Source organism: Aplysia californica, unplaced genomic scaffold (assembly GCF_000002075.1).
Source record: "Aplysia californica isolate F4 #8 unplaced genomic scaffold, AplCal3.0 scaffold00193, whole genome shotgun sequence".
Lineage (NCBI taxonomy): Eukaryota > Metazoa > Mollusca > Gastropoda > Aplysiida > Aplysiidae > Aplysia > Aplysia californica.
In genome coordinates, this window is record NW_004797463.1 from 142,705 (window position 1) to 162,367 (window position 19,663).

The 19,663-nt window shown below is 41.2% G+C and overlaps 1 protein-coding gene across 3 annotated transcripts; it reads right to left on the reverse strand.

The window, feature by feature from the left end:
• Positions 1-3,841: 3,841 nt before the first annotated feature.
• Positions 3,842-18,738, reverse strand: LOC101855423 (co-chaperone protein daf-41). 3 transcript variants are annotated; one of them, XM_005098768.3, is made up of 7 exons: positions 18,595-18,738; positions 12,854-13,043; positions 12,029-12,130; positions 10,924-11,010; positions 9,138-9,188; positions 5,610-5,637; positions 3,842-4,482 (listed from the first exon to the last, which is right to left on the reverse strand). In XM_005098768.3, exons 1-7 carry the CDS (start codon positions 18,729-18,731, stop codon positions 4,460-4,462), a joined length of 618 nt encoding a protein of 205 aa, XP_005098825.2. In that variant the 5' UTR covers positions 18,732-18,738; the 3' UTR covers positions 3,842-4,459. The 3 variants fall into 3 exon arrangements, with proteins under 3 accessions (XP_005098825.2, XP_012938222.2, XP_005098826.2); XM_005098769.3 differs by having other exon boundaries at positions 3,951-4,482; positions 5,610-5,634; XM_013082768.2 differs by lacking the exon at positions 9,138-9,188.
• Between the last annotated feature and the right edge of the window lie 925 nt (positions 18,739-19,663).

Here is a 19,663-nt window from a genome sequence, read left to right on the forward strand (position 1 = left end):
CCTGTAACTCAAAATTCTCTGTGGTGACTTTGATTTAGTTGAATTTAGGCACACACACACATATATTTTCCAATTATGAAATTTTTCCTTCAACTTCAATATCTTCACTAAACAATTTCTCTTATATCGACTTTTTGGGGCCCACTCTGCTTTACATTTATCGACATGCTTCCTGGGTACCTGGCGAAGCCCGTGAACATAAAAATGGCGGAAAAGCCACGCTAACGGTAAATGTATTAGTTCTTCATTAAGGGGGGGGCGCTACACCTGAAGGCTATCTCGCTTATTACAGGATCATATTTTACCAAATTTCACACATATAACAAGCATAGTAAGGAGTCTTAGAATTCGCAATTAAATTTGAGAAAAAAAGTTTCATTTCCTTGGATACGACGGCCATATTTGATTTTGTTGACATGTCTTACGTAATGAATACAGCACTTATTGCTCATGGAATTATTTTTTTGCATGCGTGTTAACAAACATTAGATCCAGAAACCTGTCTGTTGTTTTTTTCCTAAACGAATTAGAAATTTTTTAATGAATTTTTCCTGAGGTAGCATTCAAGTTTGCAAAAAATCTGTGAAAATCCACTCCAGACACCACCAACAATATCAAAAATTCAACAGCCAAATTTTAGTATTACATCTTCTCTTCATTCTGTGAAATTTTCGTGAAGATTGGACGAAAAAAAATGGAGGAGTTGTTAAAAAAAAGTATAGAAGAAACTTGCATTTTGAGAAAACGTCCGATAAAGAAAAATAAAATATTGACTTTATGAGGAAATGGTGGCGACAAACATGCCCGGTATGGGAAAAAATACGGTTTTGGGGGGTTCTTATGCGATGAAATAGTTGGAGGAGAGGCTGAGGAAGCTAAAAATGCCCACAACTGAAATTCCATAATTTTGTTCAGAATCTTGACTTTGGAGGTGTAGCCCCCCTCCCCTCAAGTCCTCAAACCTGCCAGGTAGCCTATTTGACACACCAGGCTTTAGTAGGTCATGTAGGGTCAAGACAGTGTAGTCTCCAACACAGTACAGTGCCTCACAGACGTGAGCGTCTGGCGCGCTGGGCATCACTTCTCTGCCCCCACTCCCCTTCACCATCTCATTCAGTCTATCGCTGGCAAGTACCATGGTCAGTGAGTCAGTGCCTCGCCTTTCCATTTCCCCCAGCAAGCAGTTGTGTAAGAATCAAGGGGAGCAATGAGGAATCAAAGAGTGGTCTCCTGCCTGCAACAGTGAAACGCTTCACCCTATCTGTACGTCATGTTTTACTATCGTATCCACACGACGTGGAGGACTCTGACTGTGTGCCACCACTTTCCAAAGACATAGCTGCCACTCAGGAATTTCAAAAAAGGAGGAAATTCATGCGAACGCGCGCTCTCCGAAGGCTGGAGTAAAACCAGTGAGATCCAGAGGCAATATATACTGGAAAATGTAGCCTATGGTTTTGGAAGGGAAAACTGTCATATTTGTTAACCATAGGCAACTGAATTAAAATGTATTTGAAAAAACAACAACCCAACAAAGGCACTAAGTAGACTAACAAGCATTTGAGTCAATTTGACACAGTTTGGACTTGGTGACTAAAAATCCAGAGTTTGTTGCAAGCTGGTGTCTTATAAAAAGATTTCTTTCTCTTTAAACATGTACATCGATGTAGAGCGCGCGCAGTATTGGATCAAAGAGGCAACACCTTTGCCGCTGTACTGAGCACTCCTGTACAACTGCGGTCCCGTTTGCACGTAACTTAGTAGTGCCTCTGTAGAGTGTAGATCTAACCTGAATTAAAATTACAGCCTAGGCTATCTAATCTAGATCTAGATATCTAAATATGTGTAAATCTAGATTATATCTAGATCTAGATTCACTTCAACAGCCACAATAGCCGTCATGTAAACAAATGGGACCAAAATTGTACAGGAGTGCCGCGGGCCGCGATTTCTTTATCGCACCAAACGCAAAGTGCAGCAAGCGGAGCTCCTTATAATTATTTTTGCATTCTGCATCAACTTCTCTCGAATTTCCGCCGTTTTCAATGACAACTCGGCGCGCTAACGTCCCGATGCCCGATCGACACTTTGTTGCTCCACAATAAACAAAGTGAAACTAACGCTCGGCCTAGAAGAACGGAAGTAGAAAGCTACGGGCGGACATGCGTCATGCACAAGCTGCGTTTTCGTCTCTCTCCCGGTTCGGTGTTTTCCGCGTGTAAAAAAAGTATCGCAATTTGCGACCGAGAGCGGTCCCGCGGAGGAAGGTGGAAAGTAGCGGGAAAAGCTAGATGAAGCGGAGTTTCCGCTATTTAGCGGAAAAGTGGCAGCTATGCAAAGAGGAAATTTACTCGTTAATCCGATCCGTATGCTTTGCATAGAAGTCTTGTCAAAATAATTCTTTGAGAAATACTGAAACTTTCAAAGAGATCTTCGCACTAGAAGTGTTCTAAAATGTGACACTGCAGGTACAAAATGACCCCAGGCCGTACGGATAGGGCTAACTTCTACACCACAGATGCCGGTAAGACTATGCGATTGTGAGGTGATAGGAAAATTAGGATTCATTTTACATGTTTTCAAGGATTTTATGACCCATGACATTCATCTGTTGAAACCACAGACTTTGGCTTCGTACTTTTGGAGGGTTGATGTTTTTAGTTTTAGTAGAGGTTTTACAGGGCGCAGTTAACTGCCTAAGGTCATATGAGCGCCAGAAGATTAGAGGTGTTACAAGAGAGTAACAAACATTAAACAAAAGAAGGGGATATAAAGACGATAAATCATGTTTGATAGGAAAGAAGAAGCAAACCACACCAGAGCACCCGCCAACCACCCATGACCATTTATCTCCACTCAGGAATCGAAGGGTGGTCTCCTGCCTGCAACAGAGAAACGCTTAAGTTGGCTCAACTGCTACACCACAGATGCCAGTAAGACTCTATGTGATTGTGAGGTGATAGGAAAATTAGGATTGATTTCAACGTTTTCTATTTTCAAGGATTTTATGACCCATGACATTCATCAAGATTCGTTGAAACCATAGACTTTGGCTTTAGATTAATGGAGGGATGACATGTTGACTGACAGGAGCAGATATTTGGTCACTTTTAAGCACAAGGGGGCTATCCTGAGAAATGCGGTTTTGAGAAAATCGAAGGTAAAGTTTTTGCCCCATGTTCATGTTCAGTTTCTAAAGACAAGGAGAGTTTTCTCTATAGCCAAACAAAATATAAACACCAATGAAACCAAACTTCTCCTATAGGTAGGGCAATGCCCACTTTTGGTGTAGGTCAAGATTTCTGGAAACCCCCCAAATCTGGGTTAGCCCGTTCATCCTTAAAAGCGACCATTTTACAAAAGTCCACCCAGTCTATTGTGCTTACTGAACAATTACACTAAACTTTAAAAAAACTTAAACATTTTCAGGACTGTGAACACATATCAGCTCCTGGCAGTGGCTAAAGCTAGTGGTTAGGTTACCAGACTTGTAATCGTGAGGTTGCGGATTTGGGGGTTCGAGCCACGGGCCCCGACGTTGTGTCCTCGGGAAAGGCACTTTATATGACTTTTCCTCACTTCACCAAGGTGTGAATGGTTAACCCGGCCATTGACAGTGAAATATCTTGTCAGCATGTTAGTGTTTTAGCACCTGTAAAATGGCAGCTTGCACTTTTATACTTCCCAGGAAGTTGAGATCGTTTCAAAATGTGTCATCAAGTCCTTTGCGGTAATAATATAGACTGTAAAGTAGAGCTTGCTGTTGAGCGGGAATTTGCATAATACAAATGCTATCTATTATCTATTACTATTATTGTTGTAAACATCTCAACAGCAAAGGTGTGGTACATAAAATCCTTTATTTTGCAGTGGCACCATAAAAGTTTGAACTTGAACACTCATGCATCACACACAAACACTTTCAAAATAACTGGGACAGAAAGCAAATACTGAACGGCTAGCAGGCGTGCTTACATTTTTTTTTTATTAATCTTTTTTTAATAAACAGAGGATGGAAAACTGGTATGAAACATTAAAATACATCGGGAGGCAGACCTGTGCTTTAACACAGCACATTGAAGAACTAAAATTACTAAAAATGAAAATGAAATGATTTCTGTCAAAATCACTGACTTGATCTACTCAAGCAAGTAGTGTATATCAGAAAATACACACATCATAACAGCAAACCATTGCAAATAATTAACTTGTATAAAAAAACGAGAAAAATAAATTCTTAAGTTACTCCCAGTGAAGGAACACTGACCACTGAAAACACGCACAAGTCTCCCATTTGTTCTCATGAGCAAACCACATCTCATCCCAGCCACTCACTCACACACCACACACTCTCTCATCTCTCACAAATTCCTTCCGGCACTCTCCAAGGATCAGTTGTGCATCATCACTCCCATCTGTCAAAGGTCATCACTGAAACGTTCTCGCCTAGGAAGTGACATCACTGCTGTAGATCAGGTAATTCTGGGGAACACATTAGTTTCCAAAGATATATATATTAGAATCCCGACAAGGCTAGGAACACATTAATTTCCAAAGATATATCAGAATCCTGACTAGGCTAGGAACACATTATTTTCCAAAGATACATATATATTAGAATCCCGACAAGGCTAGGAACACATTAGTTTCCAAAGATATATATATTAGAATCCCGACAAGGCCAGGAACACATTAGTTTCCAAAGATATATATATATTAGAATCCCGACAAGGCTAGGAACACATTAGTTTCCAAAGATATATATATTAGAATCCCGACAAGGCTAGGAACACATTAATTTCCAAAGATATATCAGAATCCTGACTAGGCTAGGAACACATTATTTTCCAAAGATATATATATATTAGAATCCCGACAAGGCTAGGAACACATTAGTTTCCAAAGACATATATTTAGAATCGCGACAAGGCTAACGCTGTAGTCACCAAATACCTGTCGCCGCATAATTTATTTTTTGCATAATTTCTGATTATTTCCTTTATCATTCTTGGTTAAAATCAACAGTCGGGTACAGATAGCACAAACACGGAAAACTCGAAACCACAGAGAGCCCGTACAAACAATATATATGTATTCCACCACTGATGTTGCTTTAATTTTTAGTAACGGCACACCCAAATAATGGACGTGTCTAGCACATTTGTCTATCTCTGATATATGTGTTTAAATTATGCGTGTCAAACTGTATTTTCAATTAATACAGCTCATCGCCTCCTATTTTGTCCAAAGTGTACTGAACTTAAGTAAAGAGGCACTTTGGAGCAAACAGTTTGGGGCGACGAGCTGTACAATATCCCTTCCACTCCTCTAACACAACGGAAAAGAACAGTTAAGTTTCAGTTTTAGTTGAGGTTTTACCGTGCTCGAAACTGCATACGGTCATATGAGCGCCAGAAGATTAGAGGTGTTACAAGAGAGTAACAAACATAAAAAAGGAGGGGAGATAAGGACGATAGGTGTTTAAGAAGCAAATGAAACCAGAGCACCCGCCAACCTCCCACTTCCACTCCTCTAACACAGCTGAAAAGAACACAGGCTGTGAGTGACATTAATTACAAAAAACAACCCCCCCCCCCCAGGTTACTTACCTTCATCATCACTGTCCTCTTCTTCCTGCTGAGACAAACAAAGAGGAGACATGTTATAATGTAAGACACTTATTGCATCATCATCATCATCCAGTGCCAGATATCGGCGATCATGGTTTTCCATTCATTCCTTCGCTCGGATGCTCTCAAAAAAGCTACGTTTCCCTGATCTGTCCCTGTTACCCATTTGTTTAGGTTCCTTAAGTATGTTGTTCTGGGCCTACCCCTGCCTCGCTTGCCCTCAATTTTGCCAGTGAGAGTCAGATGTTCAAGACACTTATGTCTATTATTGCATACATCTACTAAAACACATCAAATCACAAGAGGTAGCGATATACAATGTCAATTATATAATATACATTCACACTGTTCTCAGCAAAGTCCACTTCTGTGTGCAGTTAAAAAAGTATTTAGTTCACATAAATAAAGGCCCTTCCGAGCATTTGTGCGAAGAAAAATAGCTGAGTAAAAAACACTTTCAACCACGTCAATGACACCATCGACAAACAGAAAATCATGCAGTGCATAACAGTCAGCATATAATTCTATATATATTATCATATATTTATATATACAGCTGAACCTGACCAGGACCCCCAACCATTGTCGAGCAGAACAGTGGTCTTCGTAATACAGTAGTCTCCGCCTAAGATCCCGGTGCTCGGGAGCAAGGAAATGCGAGATCTTAGGCGAACCGGGATCTTAAGCGACAAACCCAGGGAAGAATTTATGGTGACCCATGCTAAGGCTCACAATCGATAAAATGGTCTCCCTCCACTCTAAAATGAACTGACATGACCGCTGGGTGGGTTTATGACGAATGGCGAGCAAAGAGTGGTGAGACCTTGATGACCTATAACAGTGTATAGTGGGATGAGACGTGCCATTTTCACTTATTATCCTATCATGAGTCTCCAAATCTAGGCTTATCCAGTTGCCCCTCCCCCTTACCTGTCGAAAATTTATAGCTTTCCATCTCTGACCGAGCCCCCCCCCCCCCCCCCCCAGTCTGTCTCGCAAATTCGGAAGTAGATACAACTTCTGCATTGGTCAGGCAAGAGTTCACAGTTTAATGTGATCCCACCTGGAGCGAACGTGTTGGCCCTACCCACCCAGCGAGTGATCTAGGTTTAGGGGGAGAGCTCAGGTGTGAGTGCGATGTTCGGGAAAAACAAACGTGTCGGTCAGTTCACACCCCGGTGTGATCCCGTCTGGGGCAAACATTGTATCGCTTCATCAAGTTTTACAACGTGTATGTGATCACATTCACGATAGTAGCTGATCTTCGACGCGACTGACAGTTTATTGATCTCAACTTTTCACTCTTGGCGTTCCCGCCCGGGTTTTTGTTCCGCAAATTAAGATCTGAAATGCGGGATCTTAGCAGAATGTAGACCTTCAGAGTGAATCAGAGCGGGATCTTAGGGGTGACTTTTGTATAGTAAAAATTCTGTTTTCTTCAAACAGCGGGATCTTAAGCGAACCGGGATCGTAAGCGGTGGGATCTTAGGCGGAGACTACTGTATAAGAAAAAACCGCAAGAGGTCGGTGGGGAGTGATCCTTTGTACTGATGAATGTCTTGGACAGGTTGTCAATTAACAGCAAGTTCGACTGGATCAGTTTAACAATTTTTGAGTCCACAAGAGAGAACCAATGAAATGGAAATCACCTACTGAAGGAAACACACTTCCCTCTCTCAAGAACGCAAAAAGACAGTAAAACTTTCCACAAAATGGTCTACTCTCTAGGTTTTTTTTAACTCACTCACTACCACAACCGCTGCGGGTAAAGTAGCTCAGACACCGTGCGGTTCGCATTTTGGAATTTATTTCTCACGATTAAACCGCACCATTTGGGGTACCGGTTCGTCTTTTTCATAGCTCATTCAATTATCTTTCATTAGAAAGAAACAAAACTGAAATCGGGACGAGCGCAAGTTGAGTTATTGATTTTTCCCGATAACAACTAATAAAATTTAATTTCATAGTTTCTCCACAATGGTAGATCGCTTCTTTGACCGTTTTCGAACATTTGACGCCAAAAGTGATGAAAAGTTCTCAGACGAACTGGGTGAGGAAATTTGCAAAACGAGTAAAGTTTAGTAGGGCCCCAAAACCTAAATATGGGGTTGCAGTCGTGGGGAAAGGCATGATTTTGAAAGGCAAAGGGAACGAAGTTTTTGACCAATTTTTGAAAACTTTTGAAAAAAAAGTAACAAATAAAACGGAGCTGTAATTTCCTCATGGCAATCTTTATTAAGTTCAAATTTTCAAGTCTCTGTGGTAATTTGCAAGAGCAATGATTTTTAAAAATTACCCTTAAAACGGCTGGTACACAGGCAGACCTGCCACTCTATGAAACCTCAAAATCGGGATCTCAGGGAGAAAAAATCGGGATCAACAGCAAATCACCAAGGTGACTCCAAAGCCGACTTAAAATTTTTCCAGGGGTGTCCATAAATTCCTTGGCCTATATGCCCTCTGTGTGTCTTTGTTTGTTTGCGTGCGTGTTTGTGTGTGTGTGTGTGAGAGTGCGTGTGCATGCGTGTTTGTGTGTGTGTGTGTGAGAGTGCGTGTGCATGCGTACGTGCGAGTTATCATTATTTTTTTTAAATCCTGAAGCATCGCGTTAAGCACTCCTAGTCCAAGGGTCTATACCCCCCCCCCTAACCAATAAGTCTCGAAATACATGAACTTAAGTTGACCCCGTTAACGGACGGTCCCCGACACGCAGAACTCACACGGCGATGATATGTCACGTGACGCGAATGCGCGATTGAAACAATTTATTTACTAACGGGTGCGACTAACTGCACATTCACACAAAACACTCTGATGAGCGACAGTCGTTCAACTTCTAGGATAACGACGGCGGCCGACCGACCAAATATACCAACATATCTCTTATCCCTCATGTGTTCAGACAAAAGCAGCGACAACGGCCGTATGTTAGTCTTGTCAGCGCAGTTCCATGTAGTTGTGTAAGGGTTAGAAAGACTGTCGCTCGTCCGAGTGTTTGATGTGAACGCGCAGTTACCAGACCTCGGACAAGGCTAGTTTTGAAAGTAACAGCGGGACTACGAATATTATCGATTATTAAATGTCCCAAATTGTAACAGTTACCAGGCTATCATCGGAGAATTCTGGGTGCGGGCAAAGATCACACAGAACTTGGGGCGAGTCAACTACTAAATAGTACTAAATGCGGCATCGATATTTCTGGAAATAGTGCTCCGAGTTCCTACTGACAAAAAGTTCGACGGGTGCTTCCCGCGATAAAGGAGAAGGCAGAGCAAGTTTTTAGAAAGATCCGGCACAACAGCAGACTGGCACAAAAAATCGGGATACACGCGATCGAAATCGGGAAAATCGGGAGGATTGAGATTTGGGGCAAAAAATCGGGATATCCCGACTAAATCGGGATGAGTGGCAGGTCTGCACAGGGAATAGCGACCCCAAAAATAGCCGGTAGTGAGTGAGTTAAAACGGAAAAAATGTCCTTGCTCATTTCCATTTTTCCCCACTTACCCCTAAGCCTGGAGGAGCACCACCAGGCAAGCCGCCCATTGACTGCATCATCTGAAAGAGAGATTCCATTTGCACATTGCACAATAACAACTACAATGTATTACTAACCATATGATTTTTAAAAGAGAGAAAGGACAGAAAACCACCAATGACAAAAGACCACTTTCAGATACTAAAATTAACTGCATAAAAATTCTTTTTTTTAAAAAAGACAGCAGTCATCATACAGTCGGGCACAGATAAAGCGAACAAGCAAAACTCTAAATCACGGATAGCACGTGTGAATTGCCATTCTCAGACAGAACACCTATTTTTTTCTTCATACTGGCAACAGTGTTTACTCAAACACCTGACAGATAGATATGTCCCACAGCTTGTCCGGAAAAATCAGAGCAAATTCTTTTCCTCTGTTCAGAACTGTCTCCAATTCAAATCACCCTGAAGGTGTGAAGCAAAACAACACACGTACCCATCGTCATCTAGGGTTTCCAATTACAGTGGAAACCTGACAGAACAGGGATGGTGGTGGGACCAGAGAAAAAGTTCTGTTACATCAGAAATGCTACAGAAGTAAGTATTTCAGGACGAATCCAGCTGTATTTGTTCATGGGTAGTTTCCCTTGCCACAAGTGCCCACGAATAGGTGGTTTGTCCATGTGGCAGGCCTGCCCATAACACATGTGTACGTGTAGCTAGGCTTTGGGCTTGATCAAAGTCTGCAGCACAAAGCAGCCCTCTCTCGCTTCACCCGCAACGTGTGCTTGCAGTGGTGTGGCTTGGTTGAGCTTGCGTTTCTCTCTTACTTTTTTACACATTGTGAAGAGCGTTTGTCCCTGCTATAACCGATTGAGCTCCAATGAAGCCCTGTTATTGCAGATAAGCTCGGCCCAGCAAAGCGTGATACACACACAAACTGTCAAGTTCTTTCCCTTGAATTTCTTCAGTATTTCTCATCATTACTGCCGTTTACTCAAATCACTGACTGTTGTCAAACACGTTAGTCAAACCCTGACATGCTCGAGATAACTGTGCTTCGCTGTATATATTATATACACAAATTTGCTAAAGTTGTAAAACTCATGAAAGAAGTAAGACTGACTTTGACAAAACATGACATGTTTTATTTTAGTAGAGGTTTTATGGCGCTCTCAACTGCATATGGTCATATGAGCGCCAAGGGCTGGATGTCAACAGAGAAGTCCTTACAGGGAATCAGACTTACTCTGCTCACCTCTCTAGCTTCAACAGCACAAGGTCTGCTTCGACTATCAAGGCACCCCGGAAATACGGGTCACAAGAGTGTGACAAACATACAAAAGAAGTAGAGGCAAAATGACAATAGTAAGGATAGGGAAAGAAAAATCAGCAGTTCAGGCACAGTGTTATGAGCATGGCATGATGAATCAGCCCATTTACAATTTACAATTCTACTGTGCGTAAGAACATGGCTAATGTCCCCCCTTTGGGAATGGCCGAAAGACACTTCAGTCAGTAGCACCGCCCCGGGGGGGTTGAGTAAGACTCTGACTTTGAGAAAACATGATATTAAGTCTAATTGAAAATATATAATCCATTTTTTGTGACTGACACAAAAATCGCATCAAAAGTGTCTTCTACTATATATATGGGAACCTATAATTGTAAGACTTAAATGATGGACAAAAACATCTTAAAGGTCAATTTATCCATTCTCTTCTGCATTGCAATAATAAGTAGCTACACTGGAATAGACATCATTTTCAAAAGTATAAATATCACACTTCATTTTTCACTCGCAGTAACTTACTTCATCAAGGTTGAAATCTTCTTGTTCCTCCACATCAGAATCATCTTCATCCCTCCATTTGTCGAAGTCTGTCTTCAAGTAGTGGACCTGCACATTTCGATAAACACAACTACATAACTATTACATTATTATTACATGTTAAAACCTTTCCACATCATTAACGTTCTCTCTCTCTCTCACACACACACACACTCTCTCTCACACCATCTCTCACTCTTCTCTCCAGCTAAAACTAAACCAGAAAAACAAACAGAGAATGTGCACTTGGTGAATAATGAGGGAAGCTTATGCAGGCATGTGGAAGGGAAGAGAGAGAGGGGGGGAAGTGGAAGGGAGAGAGAGAGAGGAGTGAGGGACAGGGAGAGAGGAGAGGAGAGGAGAGAGAGAGAGAGAGAGAGAGAGAGAGAGAGAGAGAGAGAGAGAGAGAGAGAGAGAGAGAGAGAGAGAGAGAGAGAGAGAGAGAGAGAGAAGTGGTGGTGGAGGGCAGGGCTTCCTATTTTAAGGACAAAGACCTATCATGATTTACCTTTCCTATGGCTTCCCCACTACATGACAGACCTTTCTTTCAAATCAAGCAGTGGCAATTCCCACCTCAAAGAAATGCTCACTCTGAAGCCCCCAGGAAACATTTTTTTACTCCATCTTTGCTGTTGACCCAGACCACAGCTCAAACATGCACGTGCTTCTTGTTTAGAACAGTTCCTCCTTTCTTCATCACACCTAGCAACAGTAGAAAGGCTGCAGAAAGAGCCAGGAGCCCAGAGGGGGCAGAAAGTGGAGACGAAAGAAGACGACAGAACATTGTTAGAGAGCAAGAAAGGACGTGAAAGGAGAAAATTTTCCGTCGTTATCCAGATTCAAACCCACAACCTATTGAATGAGAGGCAAACACCTTAACCTCTAGGCCACGAGTGCCCCCCCATAAGTTCCAGAAAAATTAAGACACTGAAACCCTGAGGTCTCATTCTCATATATGAATTCATCGCCACCCCAACCCCAAACAATAACAGAGAAAGCAAGTCTTTGCCAGTTACATTAGTATAACTACGCGCTAGCAAAATAACAGGTCTTCATTCCTCTTCAATCGATGACATAAATAAGTTACCTTTTTAGAATCTTTCAATAACCGTGGCCAGAATCCATGAGACTCCTCCTTTTTCATCAGAACAAATATAATCTCTCTTCCTGTAGCTTGGTGTTTGCATGCCTGTAGAAGAAATACTGTCTTTACAAAGGTACGATATTCCCCAAAACAACATGAACATCAAATCCCTCTGCAATACTGATACATTCATAATCACAATTTAGAAAAGGAAATATGTTTTTACAATCTTAGAAAATCTGTGAGTCAATACAAGGTAGTAACATTTTTGCTATTAGTCCTAAAGTAATTAAAGTTCAGCCAACCTTCACAAAAGGCGTTTACATTATTTATAGATGAGCAGAATACACACTATCAAGTGCAAACGTGTATTGGAAAAATACAATCCTAAGAAGAAGAAAAGAAAAATGCATTGTAAATTCACATGATCGAAGTTAAACCAAATCATACACTTCAAGGTCCAATTGTAATTTCACGCGCAAAATGAAATTTAGCCACATTAGTCAGAAAAAAATTGAGACCTTGAGGAATCTTAATTAAAAAACGGGGGCATTCAACGGAAACATAAAGAACAATCTACATACTATATCTCTTTGAAAAGTTTTAGTAGAGGTTTTATGGCGCTCGCAACTGCATACGGTCATGTGAGCGCCAGAAGATTAGACGTGTTACAAGAGAGTAACAAACATAAAAAAGAAGTAGGGAAGGACTATAGATGTTTGATAGGAAAGAAAAAGCAAACCACACCAGAATACTACTATATCTCTGCACACATGAACATGTAGCAATTCAAAACAACTGATCATAAAACAGTAAGTGCCAGCGAACCTGTGGATCAATCTCTTTGTTGAACTCCATCAAGACTTCATGGTCAACATTGCCGGTTCCCCCTTTACCCTTGAAATACAGGCTTGAGTCTTTGATGTCAATGGTGGGATTTGAACAGTTTTCTAGCTGAATCGTCAACAAAATTTTATCTTTCCTTTGTGCCCACACCACTGCAGGGGGTGAAACATGTCTGAGAAAAGAAACAGAAACAATGTGTCAGCAAAAGTTTAGAGAAAACCGAAACTTATGACAATATGGTTTTATAACATCTCATTTTAGTTGGTGCGTCCCCCAAAAAACAAACACTATGTTGATAAACAAAACAGCAAATACAAATAGAAATAGTATTTTTCCTCATTACATACACTGAACATTACATTATCTTCAATGAACAAAACAATCATTTCATCAAGTTGGTCACTGTTTGCGACCTATTTTGTGTGCATTGTGGTACACTTTCATTTTGAGGATTTTTGCAATTAGAACAGAAATCCAATCCAGTCACTTGTTCAGAACAAGGGACTGGCAGAATTTTGGTCCGAGCACTAAACTCATCCACATTCAGTCGAACCTGTGTAAGACGGTCACCCGTTGTCAAGGAAAAAAGTGGCCGTATAAGATAGGCGGCCGTCTTAGGCAGGACTAATCAAAATGAAGAAAACAAACCATTCTCTTCTGAGGTCCCAACCTAAGGTTGCAGCATTGGTGTTGCTGTTGTTGTTTTCCTTGGTTTGTTTTTTTGTTTGCTTTTTAACACATGGGTCGCCACCACTCGGAGAACGACCGACGCTTCTGTCGCAAGTTCATGTTGTAGTAGTAGTATAAGGTTTTACGGCGCTCGCAACTGCTAAGGTCATATGAGCGCGCGAAACACAAGTTGTTCACCTCTGCGAAAGTTCACTTCATGACTGGTAACTAATTTACTTTAAAATGCTAAAAAGTTAAAATATTCAAATTCGGTGTAAATACATTTGTGATCTAAAACAACTTTTAACTAACAATAAATTTTTTAAATAATATTAGATTCACTTTACAACTCGCCATAAAGGCCAATGGCCTTTATAAAATTTAAAATTCTGCTGGGAACAACGACGGAGAAAATATCCTGCAATTTGCAAGTTCATGTTGACGTCCATTGTTACTTGGTTACAGTGACCACTCATCTCACAATTTGTGTATGAGTTGTGTGTGTGCGTGGGGTGTGTGTGTGTGTGTGTGTGTGTGTGTGTGTGTGTGTGTGTGTGTGTGTGTGTGTGGTGTGTGTGTGTGGTGTGTGTGTGTGTGTGGTGTGTGTGTGTGTGTGTGTGTGTGTGTGTGTGTGTGTGTGTGTGTGTGTGTGTGTGTGTGTGTGTGTGTGTGTGTCTTATGGTTTAGGTTATGAGGGATCACAGTTACATTTGGATAAAAACAAAACCCAGAAATAGGACAAAGGGAACTCCCGTTCCAAAAATAGGCAAAACTTCAAGGGAAATCATAATTCTAATAAAGTGAAACTGCCACGAGTGGTCAAAGGGATGTTACAACTCTAATAATTGGGCTATGCCATTGCCGCATATATGCGTCGGCAATTCGTAGAAATAAAGAGGAAAATATGAGACCGACAGAGGTGCTGTAGCGGTCGTCGCCTCTTGACCGACACAGGTGCGGCAATGGCAGTGAGTGAGTAATATTACTACATTGATGCATGTGCTGAACACAAATATCAACTTCATTTCCGTCGCAAATTAATAGTCTTAAAATTGGGAGTGTATACAGACCCGGTAACCGGGAATAAAGTCACAAAGTATACAGACCCGGTAGGGGAACTCTTTTGTAATTTCGGAAAGCTTCAGCACCCTCTTGGCTCAGGGTAGAACTAGGTTCTTCTAGACCTATGGCCTAGGTCTAGATCTAGACAGACAGATATAAATCATTGATCTAGTTTCGAGGCTAGCCTAGATCTAGATCTAAAACTAAATGAAGATTGCAGATGTCTTTTCGATGAACGATCGTTTTTCCCCTGTTTTGGAGTTGGAGGAATCACAATTTGAAGAAAAGAACAATGTCATAATTTCAATCGAGCAGTCACCCTCTCTCTCTCTCTCTCTCTCTCTGTGTATCGCTCGCATTCTTTTTTTCTTTGTTTGTCTCTGTCTTTTGTTCCCTCCTGCCAACTGGCGGGCATGTCAAATACATTTTGCTAGATCTAGCACTTCCCCCTGCTCTCTCTCTCTCTCTCTCTCAAACTCACACACACACTCTACCGGGTCTGGGCGCTGAAATTTTCCGAAATCACAAAAGAGTTCCCCTACCGGGTCTGTATACTTCGTGACTTTGTTCCCGGTAACAGGATCTGTATACACTTCGTTTAAAATTTGATGGTTTTTAATCAATATCTTGATCTATATTACTCATAGCCAAACTGCGTAGTAAATTCTGCGCTTCGGATCAATTGAAAGGTTTCCGGGGGTGTTGAGGGGGGTGTCAACCCATAATTTGATGCTTTGCCGTTCGTTAGGTTTGGGTTTGTCGGTTTTAAGTTTTCTTAAAGGCCATCTCTATATGAGTGAGAATAGTGCAGGCGAGCCTTTTGGCTATTCTCACTTGGTGTACGTTCACCGTTATATATCTAATAGGCCAACCAGTGTAGCATTCACCATGGACAAACGTTCCAGCGCTCTTGTGTTGAAAGCGTGCAATTTTGTTTGTGGGCAGTGAGAGAGAAAGAGAAATAAGTAGCGCCAGAACTTCCGGGCAAAACAAAATGGCGACCCGCATAGTTCGGCTCGATTCGAAAAGTTAAGTAGCCGTAGCATAGCAATGCCAATCGGGCTTTCCCGCGAGGCGAAAATTTGGTCCCCGTTTACAGGCGATTTTGCGGACCCGGCCGAAGCGTAGGTGACTAACTTTGTCAACCTCGGTCTGCTCTATTTCCGAACCAATCCGAATGAAACTCGGCTACCAATCAGAAAATAGGGCAAACTAATGATATGTGGACGTTGAAGTTCGTACACATAAATTAACCTATACTTTTGGTGTCGGGAACACTTTCGTATCGTGTACACCGAAAACTATAAGGAGTTTGAATTTCAACGCCCAGATGGTAATAGATCTATCTATCCTCTATAGTGTGCTCAAATTTGAGAGTTCTGTGTCAAGTAGTTGTTTAGACCCGATCGTAAATCTACGACTACCCCCCTATCCAAAGCGGCTTCGCACGGAGACCGGCCATTTTCCCCTCACTCCTGTGGCAAATGTCTGTGTGTGACCTACAAATCCCCGCATGACTATTCCGGGCCCGTTCATTGGTCACTTGAAATAGGGCAATGGCGGGCGCGCGCATCCGGTTGTTTTTCTCTCTATTCCCCTGTAACATCGCAATGGGGGTATTCCGAGGCGAGGTTATCTCGTCTCGGGGTGTTCGCGTCTCAACGGGGAAAAAGAATTTTTAATTGTACGGCATGCTAGATTGAATTAACTTATCTTTTACGGTTGGCATGGTCTAAAGTCATCATAAAAAGCTTTGCAATTATTTAGTCACGTTGCCAACATATATTCTTAAAGATCCCATGTTGTGATACGATGCTATAAATAAAATGGACTCATCCCGACACCCCTTTTTCGCAAAATCGTAATATGTACACCACAATTTTAATTATAACAAAATAACTACGAAATTGGTAGTAAATCTGACTGCAGAAATGATTTCTACACTCAAAAACACATCGGGTAGCCAAGTTTCTCTCGAACATTTGGATTAGTTACCGAGATATCGTCTATTTTCTTACAGAATCTGCTACTGCGTGGTCCACTTTTTAGGAGTATTTTCCTATATGTGGGTCATTCATATTTTGCCGACCTTTACAACCCCATAACTTTTTTATTTATGAACCGTTTCTCAAAATTCAAGAAGCATAATTATCAGAATTGAAAATTCTTTCTTAGGTACCAAAAAAAAGGGGGCAAAAGTGAAAATTTAAATTTTCATTGGCATTGCTACGTAGCATCTTTGTAGACGACTAAATTAATTTACTTTTTTGTGTTTTAACATCATTTTTTATCTTTGTTTTTGTCAATTTGATGGTCCACACCGATAGTATTCAAAGAGAGAGGAGAGAGAGAGAGAGAGAGAGAGAGAGAGAGAGAGAGAGAGAGAGAGAGAGAGAGAGAGAGAGAGAGGAGTACATCGTAGATCTTGCGAGAACTTCTGGGCAAAACTAAATGGCGAATCACATAGCTCGGCTCGATTTGAAAAGTGAAGTAGACTTCAAATAGTCATAGCATCTTTTTTGACGACCAAATTAGCCTACTTTTGTGTCATTTTTTCTTTGCATTTTGACCATCCATACCGATAGACAGTATTCTGAAATTACCTAGGAAAAACAGGTCTTGTCTCACACCGTGTGAGAATAGCCAACGCTGGGTGAATAGCTCACCCAGGGCGAGGACAGCCACTTCCTTTCTTAAAAGGTAGCGTCAATTGTGACCAGATCATCCGGTCGGAACTGATACTGCGTCAATCAATTGTGACCCGATCATCGCACATACACGGCAATTTCTCCGGTTCTAGAAATCGTTCCTTATTGTACACTAGCATGTCATTAGTTTCACCTTTCCTCTGAATGGTTGCCAAGTTTCATTTATTTTCGTCAACGAGTTTTCCCATAACTACACTTAGAAGATTCACTTCTGATCCTGAGCGGCCCAAAAATTACCCCTCGCGCGGAGGCCAATTTCCGACCCAAGGCGCAGTGGGCGATTGGCATTGCTAGCCAAAGTCAACGGTAAGATTGAAGGATACCGGACCAGCGGATTAGGACTACTTTTGCCTATGTCTCGAGAACCTTAGGTTAGGAATTCATGATTTTCCCCAGTTTTTAATCTCTCTCAATGAAAAATCTCAGACCGATAGCCTAGATTTATTCATTAGCAGTTTGTCAGGGGGGAGACTCCCCTGAACCCCACCCCTCCCCTAATCCCTTCCTCCGCCCACCATTCTCGCGCAATAATATGAGTGGTCTGATTCTTCAATCTTACCAAGTCAACAGACTGGCGAGGGAAGCCCTGAAAGACGACAAAAATAGATCTTAGTACGTCTTCTATATTTGGGCCAAAATGGGAAAACCGACTTTCACGAAAGAAAAGCAGCGTACGTCTCCGGCTATGTCTCCGGTCACAATTGACGCAGTGTCAGTTCCGACCGGATGATCCTGTCACAATTGACACTACCTTCTTAAAAATCTGATTTGTGACAGTAGGGTAAGTGTGCAGCCAAAAATACTGCAGTTTGACCCCAAAGCAGGGCATCACGTGCGGGAGTGAAAGTAAAAATTAACCACATTTCACAATTTGCACCCCCAAGCCCAAAAGTAAGTTGACAGCAGCTGAGACAAGTGCTGTCAAGTCAAGTCAGATTGATTGTGAGTCAAGTGCTCAGCTTCAGCCTCAGCAACCACACCATGATATAAATATCTATCCCCCCAGTGTCCTTAAAGGAGGCCTCTGCTATTAGACTCTAGACCTAAATAAACATCAAATTCCAGTTTCAGTTTCATTTTAACTTTCTTGAAATTGCTTTGTGTTTTGTTTATTTTTTAACAACTTTCATCCGTTCAATCATCTCATTACTTTCATCATGGCCTGGCGTAGATTTCGAGTCTACATTCTTTTAGATTTCAATAAGTCAAAGCTTTAGATCTATAGATCTAGACGTCACGTTGATTATAATTCAAATATGAATAACACTTTTAAAAAAGACTCACGATGCATTACTGGACGAATTCATCTTGGTTGCCCTTTGTTCACAGACACTTATGAAGTAAAGTTGCCCAACGGTGTGTCTGCAGTCACAAGCAAAGCAACACACACGCCGAAAACACGAGTTATTTGCGCATGTCATGAAATATATAAAACTTTAAATGGATAATTCGAGAAACTTACGGATACGGTTCAAATGCATAGATGATAACTAAGCAACTTCCCCAAGAGAGGCAAAAAAATAAATTCTGTCAAAATACAACGTTTGAAGACAATGATATGTTTTTTTCTTTTAACTCTGAATTACTTATTGTGCAAACGATAGGACTATAAATATATAAATTTGTCTACTATCACAAGTCGCTGTTTTATGTCATATGGTGGCTGTTCCGTACAGATCAAGTTATGTACAAGGCCTAATTAGGTTGTATGGGAAGGTGGGGAGTCCGGATAATAATGGTGCCAACAAACACTTTAATTTTGACTTGACAGTACATAAAATTCTACTTCCTGGCAAGAGACGAGTAAAGTCCAAACCAACTGACAATGACTTGATTGGTTGTCAAAAAGAGATTTAAAAAAGAAATTTGTGTTTTGTTCCCAATCCTGTGATTTAAAGGGGAGTTTAAATTTGCTGCTGCAAAGGGATGGTGATTTTTTAACAAGGTACCCTTTAATTTAAAAAAATAAAATATTATATATAGAAATCTAGTGTAAGAAGATACCGTGCACGAGTTATACGGCGAATTGGCATGACGCGCAATGGTCTCGGAAAATCTTTATATTTGAACATAGGCCTAAGCCATCCAAAATGGCAGCATTGTTGAGTTCAGTTTTACTGACCAGAATTTGTTTACGAGGGTTGGAGATAAGAAAATTCTCTTTTCTTTGGTCAGGAAAAGTAAAAAAGACTGTGTTAAAAAGAATGTGAAATTACGTTTTCACAAAATGTTGCAGAATAAAAATAAATGATGAATAAATTCGTCTACATAGCACTGGAGCGAACGTGGGAACCAATTAAGAAACTGCATGAATGAAATGGAAGCACAAGAGAAAGAGGAAGACCAGGCGGGG